Raw genomic sequence first — 13,857 nt, forward strand, 5'->3', positions numbered from 1 at the left:
TCCATGCTAGGTTGAGGGCTTCTGTCCAGATGTTCAGGTCTCCACACCCAAACCAGTTAATCTGGAAGTAAAATAATCAAAGGAACTCTGTGGCCTGGAAACCAATCTATCTCATTCATAAATCAAACCTTTTGTATGAGTCTTGATATAGCTATGTGGCAAAAGCTACTGAATTTAAAAAATTTTGAATTTTCATTTACTGTTTTGATCTGAGACATAGATAACAGCTGCTTTTGATTGTGCATGAAATAAAATACCAAGATTATGCAGAAATTATAGTCTCTGTACCATGGTGATAATCTAATGAGGTGAAAGCTTGGATGCATGTCAACCTCATCAGAACAATAGTGCTGTCAACCAGACGGACGTACTGTAGGAAATAATGCCTCAGAAATAACAGTCTAGCATTTGGCAGCACAGATCTCTCCATGGGTTTGGGATGGGCACATGGATACGCTTCTGCTTCAGTTTAACTCACAAAAACTTCTGCACGAGTGGTGAGAATAAACCCTAAATTCTACTGCAATATTTACTCCTTTTATCTGGATGTATGTCACCACCACAATCTGAAAGCAGAGAACTCACAGGCCCAGAGTGATCCATGGGCAGCTGAGCGCTGGTAATTTTTTCACTTTGGTCCTTCCATGAGGGACAAAGTCTTTCTAATCACCACACACATTCTAACAGATTTACGCACAAGGGGTGATAGAGAATGCTCTAGACTTTGGATATTCTTGGCCTTGGGAAATTTTTTTTTTTTAACCTCAAGTTTGTAAAGGTAATTACCATTATTTACAGTACTGAGGGCAAAGCCCCACCCTGGGCTTCAGGCCAGGGGATCTCAGACTAGAGTGTAGTGAGGTGAGCCAACTCCAAGACAAAAGCACAATTATGTTCACACAAAAACCAACAGTGGAGGTAGTGGGATGAAGGAAACACCCACACATGGGGGAGGTGTGTGCAGGAGGGGCTTTCTTTGAAGTTTTGCATAAATCTGGTCATTTTTCCCCCCAAAGAGCTGGGAATGAAGATTCTGGGTTTTCGTCCTGGGTCTCCTATTAAGTTGTGCCATGAGGAAACGCACTTCCTTCTTACTTGATTTGCCAATTATAAAAACTGAACTTTAAATAAAAGAATTTTGGAAGAATTAAGAAAACGGGAAATGTTGTGTAAGGTGTTATGAAGCTTTCTTCATTTCTTGGCAGAAAGAAACTCAAGTAAAACACCAAAGGAAGACATCTTTATTTTTAAGCCCACTTCACTTTTTAGGTACTTCACTTTATCCTCCTTTATGATTCACGTCCATTGTCCATTTAGGAAAGTGTTTAAGCTGTGAGGTTAGAAAAAGTGTCGCCACAGTATATTTGGTTTTCCTAGTCGGAAAACAATTAGCTAATACCTAACTACTCACATTACTTTCCTATTAACCATGCTATATTCTTCTCTTCCTGCTAGAACTAAGGCCAGATGACTATTTGTGCTAACGTTATGAGCCAGTGACAAGAAAAGTGAGTAATAGAGCTGTTCATATGCCTTGAGATACGTGGGCAGTTGAAGGTAACCATGGGTAGTGACCAGGAGCCTCGGGACCACCAAGCACCCTCAGCCTGGCCCAAGAATGGCTGATGGCACTGGTTGCTGAAGGGCAGGCCCCATAGGTCATCTCGAGTTTGGTAGTTCAGGAGAAAAACCATAGGAAATCGAATTTTCCCTTTCAGTCCAGGAGGAAAATGTTTTTTGGCAAACAAATGTGGATACATAAAGGCCCCTGGCTGTGACTTTAGGGACGCCAAGGCTGAAGGCATCTGGGAGCATCAGCCTGCTCCTCGCCACTGCACACGCCAGAGGCAGACACCTGATAGGATCCCAGCAATGAGCTCCCAGCTCTCAGCTGCTGGCAGCAAAGACGAAAGGGGAATTACAGGCGGGCTGGACTTAAAACACTGCTATGGCCCCACCTGAATCTCAGGTGCCCCAGGGAGTCCTTTCAACCACCTGGAATTGAGGCTGTTTTAAGGTACAGATGCAATATGTGTTTGTCTTGCTTTTGTTTGCACCTGAATACAAGTACCAGGTGGAAGCCAGAAGGTGTGGGGCATTGCAAACAATTTTGACTGTAAATAAAGAGAATGTAAGAGTTTAAAAGCCACTGCTGTGGGCCTAAGTCCTGGAGAGAGAGAGAGAGAGATGGGGGGAAGGAGAAAGGGGGGGAGAGGGGGGAGAGAGGGATAAAGAGAGAGAGTGGGGAAAGGAGAAAGGGAGGGAGAGAGAGAGAGGGAGTGAGGGAGAGAGAGAGAGGGAAATGAGAGGAAGGAGAGAGGGGAAAGGGGAAAGGAGAGAGAGGAGAGGAAATCAGTTTACTAGAGGAAATAAAAAAAAATACACAGAAATCTGTAATGGTGATGCTGCTACACATTTTCCATGATATGTTAATATCCCTGTATACAATTCATCCTCAACTTACCAATATTTAGCAAACAAGCCTTTGGACCTGTGATCTGCCTTGCTCAGGACTGAATGTGCTTATTATGTGCCAGGCATGAAGGTAAACACTGGGAATAAATGATGGAAAGATATCATCACATTACAGTCAGACAGCAAGTCAACACTTATAATGAGATGGCTGTGATGCACCATGGGCCACGATATCATAGAGGACCATCGATGTCTGTCTCCTTAGGATAGTGAAGGGAGACTAAAGAAGGAACATGTCAAGAAGCAAGATCTTATACAAACCTCTTTTTTCACCCCAAAAGCAACCCCAATAGATACAATTCCCACAAAGGTATGAAATACAATGGTGATGATTTTTTATTAGTCATTCCTTTTGGCCTAGGATAACGTCTCTGTAACACACAAAATTTGGAAATACAACACTTTAACATTAAAGAGTGATGTGACTATTTCTGGGGCAATGTGCAATTTCGAGATTCATTTTTGACTAAAACTATTTTGTTGAAGATTGTTCTGCAAAGGGTATTAGAAATTTGGAAAATGTTTTGTGGTTAACTTTCTTATTCATTTTTCTTAAAAAATAAAAGTCATTTTTGGTCAACTGTGAGTGAAAAGAGCATTTTAAAAAGAAGCCATTGCATTTTAAAAGAAAATATTCAAGGGCAGTAATCTAATGATTAAGAGGGGATTTTGGAATTAGACAAATGAGAGAGCTAATCCTGACACTCCAATTTATACGCTGTGTGATCTCAGACACATTTCTTTCCCTTGGTGAGTTTCAAATTTCTGTTTTGTTTTTAAATGGGAATAATAATGGTATCTACCTTGTAAGCTAATTTTGAAAGTTAAATGAGATAATGCATATAAAGTCTCTGACAAGGAGTCTAGTACCTGTGCTCAGGAAATGGTAGGTATAATTAAAACTATTCTATAGGGCCAGCGGAGTGGCACGTTGGTTAAGAGCTGGCTTGGGACGCCAGAGGGCCCCGGTTCGGATCGACATATGAGGGCCAGTGACACTGCCTTCCACAGCTAAGATGCTGAACAACAGCTCAACCTGGAGCTGGGCTTCCCTGAGTTGCCGGGGACGGCATAGGCTGCAGCCCCTGTGGCAGTGGGTTGCATGGGCTATCGTATGTAGCCAGCAGCCAGCGTGAGTGGCCAGCAGCCACTGTGAGTGGCTGTCCAGAAGCTGGCGACTGATCTGCCTCACCAGGGAAGAGCGCAATGAGGGTGCCAACTTGGGCCAGTGAAGCAACGTCCTCCACAACTAGACTGAAGAACAAAAGGACAGCAACTTGTCTGTTCCCCTTCCCCCAATTCCCCAGCGCTGTTCCCATCCCCCAATTCCCCAATTTAAAAAAAAACCAAAAAACTAGTCTATAATCATGAATGGTTGTAATAATAAATGATTTTCCTTTCCCTGCTAAATTATGACTATGCATAGGACAAAGTGAATTGGAATAATGACAATTTTTTGTGTGTGAATTTAATGGCCACAGCCTACTAAAATAATTAAATAAATTTTTGAGTGGAATGATCCAGTAGTACTGAATAGTAATTTATTTAATAGGATCAATGTCAAAATCACATTTCCCTGGCTGTGTAGACAATGTCACAATGAGGTTACCCACAATCACCTCCATATCTCAGGAAGCTGACCAGATTAACGGTTATACTCAGCAGCAGTAGGTACACTAATCCTAAGGGGAATTAGAAGATCAAAAGTTAAAAGCACATCAAGACTAAAAGTTAAAGCTGTTCAACAGCATCTCTAACATCATTGACATAGAAATCTGAGTGCAAAGCGTCATGACCATGAGCAGACCTGACGTAGCTGAACCCATGCCAAGATGTGGAACCCGGTCTGTGTGATTCGTACAAATCTGCCTCGAGGTCTCCAGGGGCCCCCTGACACTTTTTATGTAAACACTGCTGGGCCACAATATTGGGCTTGCTTATTGAACAAAGAGTTGTTTGAAGCTTTCAGATTTCTTTTTTCTAGAAAAATATGGGTGATGACAATGACTGGATTTACTTACTGGCATGAAAATACGTAACATGAAGCTGTGAATCCTTAAAATTAGATGCTCGTACTCAGTGGGAGTGATACTGTGGGTATTTGTTTATGAATCTTGGAAATCATTTCTCTCAGAAAACTATTGAAATTTTAAGAAAAGAGACTCAAGAGATCAGATTCACAGGAAACAAGGTTCAGATATACACATTTTAGAAGGCTTTTGAAGGATTTTTACCCTCAGATGAACGGGAATGCAAAATATTATGCAAATCAAATTTAATCTTCTGGATAATTTGCCTCAATAAAAAAAAGTTAAACATACAAAAGAAAGATTACATCCACATTTTAAGATTGTGTTTTTATGTAAATAAACTGTTGCTCAGAATCACTGGGGGCTTGAGCAGAGGTATCCAGTCACTGCCTGGATGGGTCCTCCATCTTGGGTTCCCTAGCTTCCAGAGCAGACTGAGATGGCTATTAGTAATGGTTTCAATGGTGTAATGTTGAATTCAGTGAATGCCACTGGCTGATGTCAGGCAGGGAGGAAGAAAAAAAAGGGAGCCAGGAAAACAAAAAATGGGGAGAGTGAGAAAGGGAAAAGAGAATGAAAAAAGACAAAAGATAGCCATGACCATGGAAAGGTGTAGAATGACTGACATCTTAGATTCCTTCCATAAATTCCCTATTCCTGCTGGACATTTAGCATTTTTAAAAAGACTATGGTCCACTTGAGAACATCCTGTGATACTGAGCACAAGCAGATTTATAAAAGTTATCTCAGGCACACAAGAAATGGTAAATAATACACTGATTGATAGACTATGTATTAACTAAATAACACATTACTAGTTTCAATGTCCTGTGCTAAGTGTCTTTACAGACAGTAGGTGTAGGACACTATGAGAACACAATTACCCATCATAATTAGGAAAGGAATCTTGGTGCACATGACACTTGAGATGAACTCAAATGGCAATCTTCAGCTAAGGCTTTGGGAAAAAAGGCGTTCTCAAGTCAAGGGCTTGAAGTAGCAATGGTCTTTGGAGGTAAGCAGTACGGCCTCGCTGCAGTGTGAACGGAGGACAAACGCAGGCAGTCACGAAATGGGACAAACAGCAAGGGACAGATCATGTGCTCAGTTGTTTGGACTTTCTTACTTTTGCTGTCACTTCCAAAGTGACTGAATTTCATTTGAGAGATTCCTGTGATATCAGAGAGCACAGGACTAGATTTATAGGACTTATTCTTAAGCAAATAGTTAAAGTTCAATGGATTTAGTGATAGTAGATGGTGGCACCAGTGAAGTTTTAAGCAGGTCGTGAAGTGGTCAGATTTGCATTTTATGAAAGGGTCTGTGGGACTTCCAAGTTGGTCAGCTGATCTAATTAAGCTCTAGGTCAAATGGGTATTGCTCTTTAAGAGAACATGTAATTAATTTGGTAACTCGAACAACAGCTATTTGGCTTGAATACACATATAATGCATGAAATAATTTTGTTTAATTTGCTTTACAAAAAGGTTTTGGAAAAGGGGCTCTGGCATTTTCTGCACACCTTTATTTTTTAACATGCTTTTATTTGGACTCTGTTACAACTTCTTATTTTAAGTTCTTGTATTTTAAAAAATATGTTTGAATCTAGGATGGCAGCAAAAACACAAATACCTTATAGCTAACTACAGGAAGAGATCATAAACTGATTCTAAATGACACACATCTAAATTAGTACTATTGATTTATAGTTGTCTCTTGTCCAGGGGACATATGCTGGCTTTCCATATAATTTATTTCTACATTTTCCACAGGCCAGTAGAGCTTTCCTGATTGGAAAGAACACAGTGTTGGGAGGAGGACAGCTGGATTCAGATCAAGAGTAGTTGGGAAAGTCATTTAGCCTCTTTGTGATTGGTTTGAAAAATAGGGGAATAATGCTTTTTCTGTCTAACAAAGGTTGTTACAAGGCTGAGGTTTGGTAATGTATATGGAGGTCCCCTGAAAACCACGGTAGGGTGACAGTGCAAATAAACATGTGACAATTTCAAGATGAAACAGAGGAGGGTTGAGGGTTCTGGTTCAACTGTCCATTTAGTTCCTGTCCAATGCTTGACAAACAGGCATTCAATAATTAGCTGTTGAATAAAGTGAATGTTCAAGTACACACACACAAAGACTTAAAAAAAACATTAAAAGTGTTCAAACTATTGATGATCCTGAATTATAAAAATATATTTAGGCAAATAGTCAATATGTAAGTAGAATTAGTCTCTATCTGTACCCAGTTGTCAATATAGCAAAAAACCAAAACACAAAAACCCCAAAACCAACCTCTCACCCAGTGCCTGCATAGAAATGTCACTTCTCCAGATTCTGATGTCACCTTGTTTATGTTTTTTTCCTACTTTCAACCCTTACTCATTCAAATTCGTCACTTGTAATAGCCTACTTTTAAAAGGGAATTTATCTGAATGTAGACCATGCTCTATATACGGTATTTCCTTTTGGTTGTGTATGAGGTTGAGAAAATTCAGGACTTGTTCTCAGAATTCAGATGTAATACTGCAGCTTTGAGATCAGTGAGAACGTTATCTAGGAAACAGCAGCAGGAGTAGACGGCCAGCAGTAAGAGGCAGGAGGGCCCTGCCCCTGAGCTCTGTGGCCCTGGACAACTTCCTTAGCTGGGGTGTGTGAAAGAAGAGTCTTTGCTTTTATTTTCTGGGGACACACACACATTCCGTCCCCTTTCCAAAGTTTTACTGAGAAGAGCTCTGAAGGGAACATTTCAGGTGGAGGGCGGTGGGAGGCTACACAGGGTTTCCTACCCTGTCTCTTGTTCACTTTTCCCTTGGGTTATCCAGTTTGGAGTTCTGCTGACTGTTGTTTTTGTTGTTGGTTTTTTGTTGTTGTTGTTGTTTTTTTTAAACTTAGGCCCAAGCAACAAACTTCTTAGGTCCTCTGAGGCAGTATCCATTTTCAGTAGTAAGGCTAAAGGGAAGGATAATCGCGAGAGAAAAGTACAAAGAACATAAAGGGCTTACAGTTAGCCTTTGGTGACTGGGCTGGAGCCACTGCCACTTGCTTGGCTTCTCATATCTGTTTCCATTGAGCAAGACCCATCTTAGGCTCCACCACCTGGGACCTTTCTCTCTTACTGAAACTTCCAGATTCAAGGTTCCCAGACCCCCTTGGTTCCTCTCGCTTGCAGTCTGAGGAACTTTGACCTTCCCAAGGAAACGGGCAAGGCTGTGGACATTGATAAAACGTAGATTTCCCACTTTGGGGGGCTCTCCACTCCCCCAGCAAGAAGGAGCTGTGTTTACTACACTGCACACTTAACATCAACCTGTAACACCTGTACTGAGTTACACACAAGAGGAGGCCATTCTTTTACACTGATATGAACTGACAAAGAACTTATTGTTATACAGGAAGATCTATTGGCCAAAAACAAAACAAAAAGAGAGAGAAACATTTCTTTCTTTCTTTGGATTTGAGGAGGTTGGAGCAGGGAGAATTTCTTTTATCTGTGCTCTAAGTTGGCAAAATGGCAAAACTGTGGCTTCTAGAAGGGGATGACACACAGATGGAGTAGGTGGTCTTGTGAGTTTTGTTTACAGGAGAGGACATGTTCAAGATTCTACCAAGATAGAACTGACCATCGGATCTCCCCGGAGAGAATCCTGTCATATCCAGCACCAGGCACACACGCGAAAGGTTGGCCAGACTCTATCAATCTGCCATCCCTCTCCAGGAAAAGGCCACAAACACAGAGAACAGACTAAACTCATTATCTCAGCCCAGATCTTTTCTATAATCTAGATATTCTTATTTTGAAATTAAAAAGTGACAAGTGTGTCTTTAGCTACAGGGCAATCTAAATATAATAATGCTACATATTCATGTTTGAAATAAAAAGCGGCCTTCACTGGATGTGACTGCAGGATCTCCAACAAGCATAGCCTAAAAGTCTGTCGCAAGTATATTGGATGTTTCAGTTTGCCAGACCTGTCATGATAAATTAATTACAGGATGTTGCAGAAATGGCACAGCTCCAGCAGCGTCTTGCATAGTTTAATATAGCCCCATTTCCCCATTTCAATGTATCTGTGGTTAGATAAATCCTCAGAAATTTACAGCTGCTATAGACTAGTTTATTATGTACTCTGCCTGCACACATGATAAGTACAATAAGAATGTGATGTTCTTCAAGTGCATAGATTTTACTGACAGGTCTTTACCACGATGGAAATATTTAGTTGCTAAAAGTAGCATCTGCAGATACTTCTGAACATTAATTTCTGTAAAACAGGCAGGGATGGTTAAAAATATGACCGTGCTTAGCCACCTTCCATTTGCTTTAAATTGAAGAACTGTAGCTCAGAAAAAAATTATGTGGAGTGTTTATATAAAATGGTCCTGTGAACAAACAGAAAAAAAAATCTACTACTGATTCTCAGTTGAAAAGACTGAAAAACTGAACTGAAGCTACCATGCTTTTCTCCAGGGAACCGTCTTCCTTCGGTCTCATGATTGCTTTCTGCAAGCTTCAGTTATTCATTTTTGCTCCAGCAACATATTTCTATAAACAAACCATTCCTACAGTTTCCTCTACCAAATTCTTCCACAATTCTTGACAAAGGATCATGTGATGATGTAAGAAGAAATGAATTAGGATAAGAAAAAATCAGATTGTTCAGTACTTTTCGAAATGACACAAGTATATATAGTTGGACCATTCTGACATAGTAATAGAGGTGGAACATTTATTATATATGGTTATAGATTTTCTAGATTGAGAAGAGAAATTAAAATTGTAGATTTTTAGCAGCATTATCCTAACTTTTTGAGACAATAAAAATAACCCATCCATAATCAGAATGAATTTGAGGTGTTAGATGAGCAACTTTAGAAACCAGGCTGTTCAGAACATATGCTTGATGTAGATTTGAAGGGGATCATTAGAGAAAAACATTCTTTGTGTTTACAAAACAAATGTTTTTATGTTATCCAGTTCCCGCCTTAACTTAAAGTATTTCCTATTCACTTTAATAATTAGAGCAGAAGGATAGGATGAATGAAGTGCCTCATTACCAAGTTTGCTTTCCGGGTGTCTGCAGAGAGTAGCTGTCTGCTTTTGCCTACTTGGTCCTTTAACCCTAAATGATGCTGACATCCAATTCCCCTACAGATCATTGGGTCCATCCATAGCTTGAGTTCACCAGTCAACATAGCCTTTTGATTGACACGACTCTTAACATTTTTATTATGCCTTATATGACTGGAATGGCGCCTTTGCTGCTTCTTGAATAATATGTTACTGTATATGTATTAGTTTGATTCCACCACATAACCTATTTCTTAAGGAAATGTAAAAAATACTGCATGGCATAAAGATTTACCAAAATAATTATGGATAAACAATCAGTTAAAAAATAATTTTTACTCTGATATATTTCATTTTGTTTAGGTCACTGTTGTATTAAAGGCATATTAGATGTTTCTAGTCTCTGAAGGTACATCCAAATGGCTTCTTCAGTTACTTTCAGATGTGCTGGAGTATCCGGCTGTAATCATTTACTGGCTTACTCTAGATAACAACTGAGATCCAGCACTTCAGAGAGCTGCCAGTGGAGGCTGAGAACCTCCATTTATAGCGAGCCTGACCCTTACTGCCCATGTGCACTTGAACTCGGTACTGAGCCTTCAAAGACCTGGTTTCCTTATTTGCAGGGCAGAAAAGATTTTATCTACCTCGTGGGTTCGATGCGAAGTGTAAATGAGGTCATGTACATAAACTGAAGATTTGGGGAATGTTTTCTGTAGCTAAGTTCAATGAAGTAGAAATTAACAAATACATAGCTTAAAAAAGTTGCATTGCTGAAAAATGTTCCCATAATTTACTTAACAACATGGCTGTCATATGGAAATCATTTAAATATATAGAAAAGTGTAAGGTCACAATTTTTTGTTATAGTTTCTAGAATTTTCTAACCCTCTTAAAATTTTTGTGAGTTAAATACATGACTAAAGTGGCATGTCATATAAAGCTATAAAATAATAAGTTATCTCCCAGATATAGTCTTGTTGAATTTCTTAGGGACACAATGTCTTTCTGTAACTTAAAAGTAAAATTAAGGTCAAGTATTTGCTTTTATGGAAAGAAACTTTATACAAGATTTCAAAAGTACCAAGGGCTAGCCCTTTAAAAACATTCATTTCATTTAAAATGTGCATTTTAAACATGAATTTACATTTTTAATATAAGATATTTCATGTTTTACATCTTTGAAAAACTTGACTTTTATTCTTTGTAAATCCTATTCATCGATAGGTCTGATGCTGAAGAATCCTTAATCACCAAAATAGAATAGAATCAATAATTGGAAAATAAATTTCTAAGAATGGTTTAAACTATTATTTAGATCTAGCAAAAGATAGGTCAAATTTTAGTTGGTTGGAGGAAAAAAAGTCTTCAAAAATGGGATAAAATTTAATAATTTCAGAATGAAGATAAAACAAAGAAAACCAACTTTTTACTAAGAAAATGTATAGCTGTAAATCATCAAATGGAGTTTTATGTCTGATCCCTCTGCTTGACTATAATTTGGAATTATACCTTGGAGGGCATTTTATGGTCTCCCCCACCCCATCTCATTTCAGGGAATGTGGTTAAAGATGTTTTATTAATCTATTAGTGAGCATAACCCAGTCTTGCTTTGTCAACAGGACAGAAAAGAACTGGGCTTTGAGAAGAACCAACTTTTCCTGGTGTTTGCCTCAAGTGTTATTTTTGTCTTCAGTAGTTGCAATATCACAATCACCTCTTATTTTTTGTATGAACATTGAGACCTCAGCTTTAGCTCCCCTGACACATTATTTCACTTGTCATGATTTAAAATCTTTCTGCAACTTGGTGAAATCCCTTGTTTTTAAAACCAAAATGAGAATTGGCACACATCTCAAAACTATGAGCTGAAACTGTAGAGAGACATACTATTTTTTTTATTACCTAGGGCATTCACGAGACAGAAAAAAACCAAACTTTTACAAGGGCCACTCAAGCTGCATGGGCCTAGCTGTACCCGAAACACAGACGTATGCATCTAGGACAGTGAGAACTCAGTGCTATCGGAACCATCTTTCGTGCTGATCGCTGAGGGCTTCAGCAGTCATCAATGCCACTCACCACTTTCAAAAATGCCCCCGCCCACCAGTTCTACACAGCAGGGGCATATTTACCAATGTTCATGCCTCTACAACATGTGCAGGGATAACAGCTAAATATATTTTTACCCGAAGATATTTCACACCGGGTATACATCTGGGCAAAATTTACACCTCAATGCCCAGCACTGTTTTTCTCACTTCTTTTTTTTTTTTTTAAAGATTTTTATTGGGGAATTGGGGGGATGGGAACAGCGGTGGGGAATTGGGGGAAGGGGAACAGACAAGTTGCTGTCGTTTTTGTTCTTCAGTCTAGTTGTGGAGTATGTTGCTTCACTGGCCCAAGTTGGCACCATCATTGCGCTCTTCCCGGGCGAGGCAGATCAGTCGCAGGTTTCTGGACGGCCGCTCACTGCGGCTGCTGGCCGCTCACGCTGGCTGCTGGCTACACACGGTAGCCCATGGCAACCCACTGCCACTGGGGCTGCAGCCTACGCCGCCGGCAACTCACAGCAGCCCAGCTCCAGGTTGAGCTGTTGTTCAGCATCTTAGCTGTGGAGGGCAGTGTCACTGGCCCTCATATGTGGGATCCGAACCGGGGCCCTCTGGTGTCCCAAGCCAGTTCTTAACCGTTGCGCCACTCGGCCGGCCCTCACTTCTTATTTTAAGGGAATCAATTGTCTAATTTGGTAAATAAGTATTCTAATTTTATATTAGTTTTGACCTTTTTGGGGTTAAATATTTTATTGACAGACTTATGATCACATAGTTGAGAAAGGAGAAGAGTCAAGAAGAAAAAAGGAACGAAAGTTTATTATTATAACATCACACTTCAAAATATATAGTCATATAGTAATGACACCTTTATTCTGGAACTAAAGAAATAAATAATGCAATGTAATAATTTTTAAAAAATATTAAGACTAAAATAAATATTGAACAATGTCAGTCTATAAATCATTTACATACTTAAATATGAAATGCTTTTTTTTAAAGTAAAGAAATTTGGACTACTGTTGCCAGTCTAGCCAAAAGACATTTTAATCTCTATCAAGTTACATATATAATTCATTCAAAACAAACAAATTTGTTCCCTTTTAATGCCTGCCTTCCTTACAGGAAGTATTTTGAGTACACAATATTTTGAAACTGTTTATATTTTAAATACAGTTAAATTTGAAAAGCAGATACTTAATGTTTTGAGCATAATGTCATATATCTATAACCACATTGCAGATGATAATAACCAATTACAGATATAATAATATTAAGTGATTACTTAATGAACACCCTAACAATGCTGACACTTTTGCTTCACAGTTGCTGAGCAGCAATTATGGCTTTTTCTTTATTGGTTTTCCAATAGAGGCAATGTAATTTTGATGCAATTACTAATAAATACAAGTACCAATACTTTGATCAACAACAATCACAATGGTTTATAACAAATAAGCTCAAAAGGCCACATTTGTTTTTCCAAGTGTACCTTGCTTCTGATTTTTCTAGATTCTTTCATAAGAACAAGAATGGTGGAGGCTTCCTTTCTTCCTTAGTTTCTGAAAATTCTGAACTTTGAAGAGCAATTCCATTTGGTTTCTATTGTCATTTCATTTCTGTGTATTTGGTTTTTTTGTCTCTTCATTATTCTTCAACTCTTTACTAAGAGAAAAGAACATAAAATATACTAAGTGAATTTAAACAATGTTTTCTGGCCATCATCAAATCTTGGCATGCCCAGGCATAACAACACAGGTAATAACATACACTGTGCAACACACACACACACACACACACACGCCCAAAGTATATCTTCTAGTTTGCCTCTTGAACGTAATGTTAACACTTTTAGTATCATCAGCAGTTGCTTAAAGCTTGCTCCAGCATTGACAAGTTAATATAAGCAAAAAAGAAATACAGTAAAACCTTGGATTGCGAGTAACATGATTTGCCAGTGTTCTGCAAGATGAGCAAACATTTCTAATACATTTTAACGTGGTAAACGAGCAATGTCTTACAATAGGAGTAATTTATTTCCGGAACAAATTATGCTCGCAAACCAAGGTGTCATTGTACACTTCTCAACTACAGACACTAAGTACTCCAAACCCTGGGTAACTTCCAGGAATTAGTAGCAGGTAACCAGAGTTTATAAAATTCTTCATTCATTGGGGGGAAAAAAACCCCATCATGGATCACGCTTCAGAGTTAGTGACTGAAAAAGATA

General features: G+C 39.0%; 1 protein-coding gene across 1 annotated transcript in view; it reads right to left on the bottom strand.

Moving 5' to 3' along the window:
- Window positions 1–12,419: 12,419 nt before the first annotated feature.
- The window catches only part of AHI1 (Abelson helper integration site 1), a 195,937-nt gene continuing 194,499 nt past the window's right edge, over window positions 12,420–13,857 (bottom strand). The window contains exon 27 of the mRNA XM_019648087.1: window positions 12,420–13,292. Coding sequence (XP_019503632.1) covers window positions 13,290–13,292 — 3 coding nt within the window. The 3' untranslated portion in view covers window positions 12,420–13,289. The remainder of the gene's footprint in view (window positions 13,293–13,857) is intronic.

This window comes from Hipposideros armiger, unplaced genomic scaffold, assembly GCF_001890085.2.
Source record: "Hipposideros armiger isolate ML-2016 unplaced genomic scaffold, ASM189008v1 scaffold_120, whole genome shotgun sequence".
Taxonomy (NCBI): domain Eukaryota; kingdom Metazoa; phylum Chordata; class Mammalia; order Chiroptera; family Hipposideridae; genus Hipposideros; species Hipposideros armiger.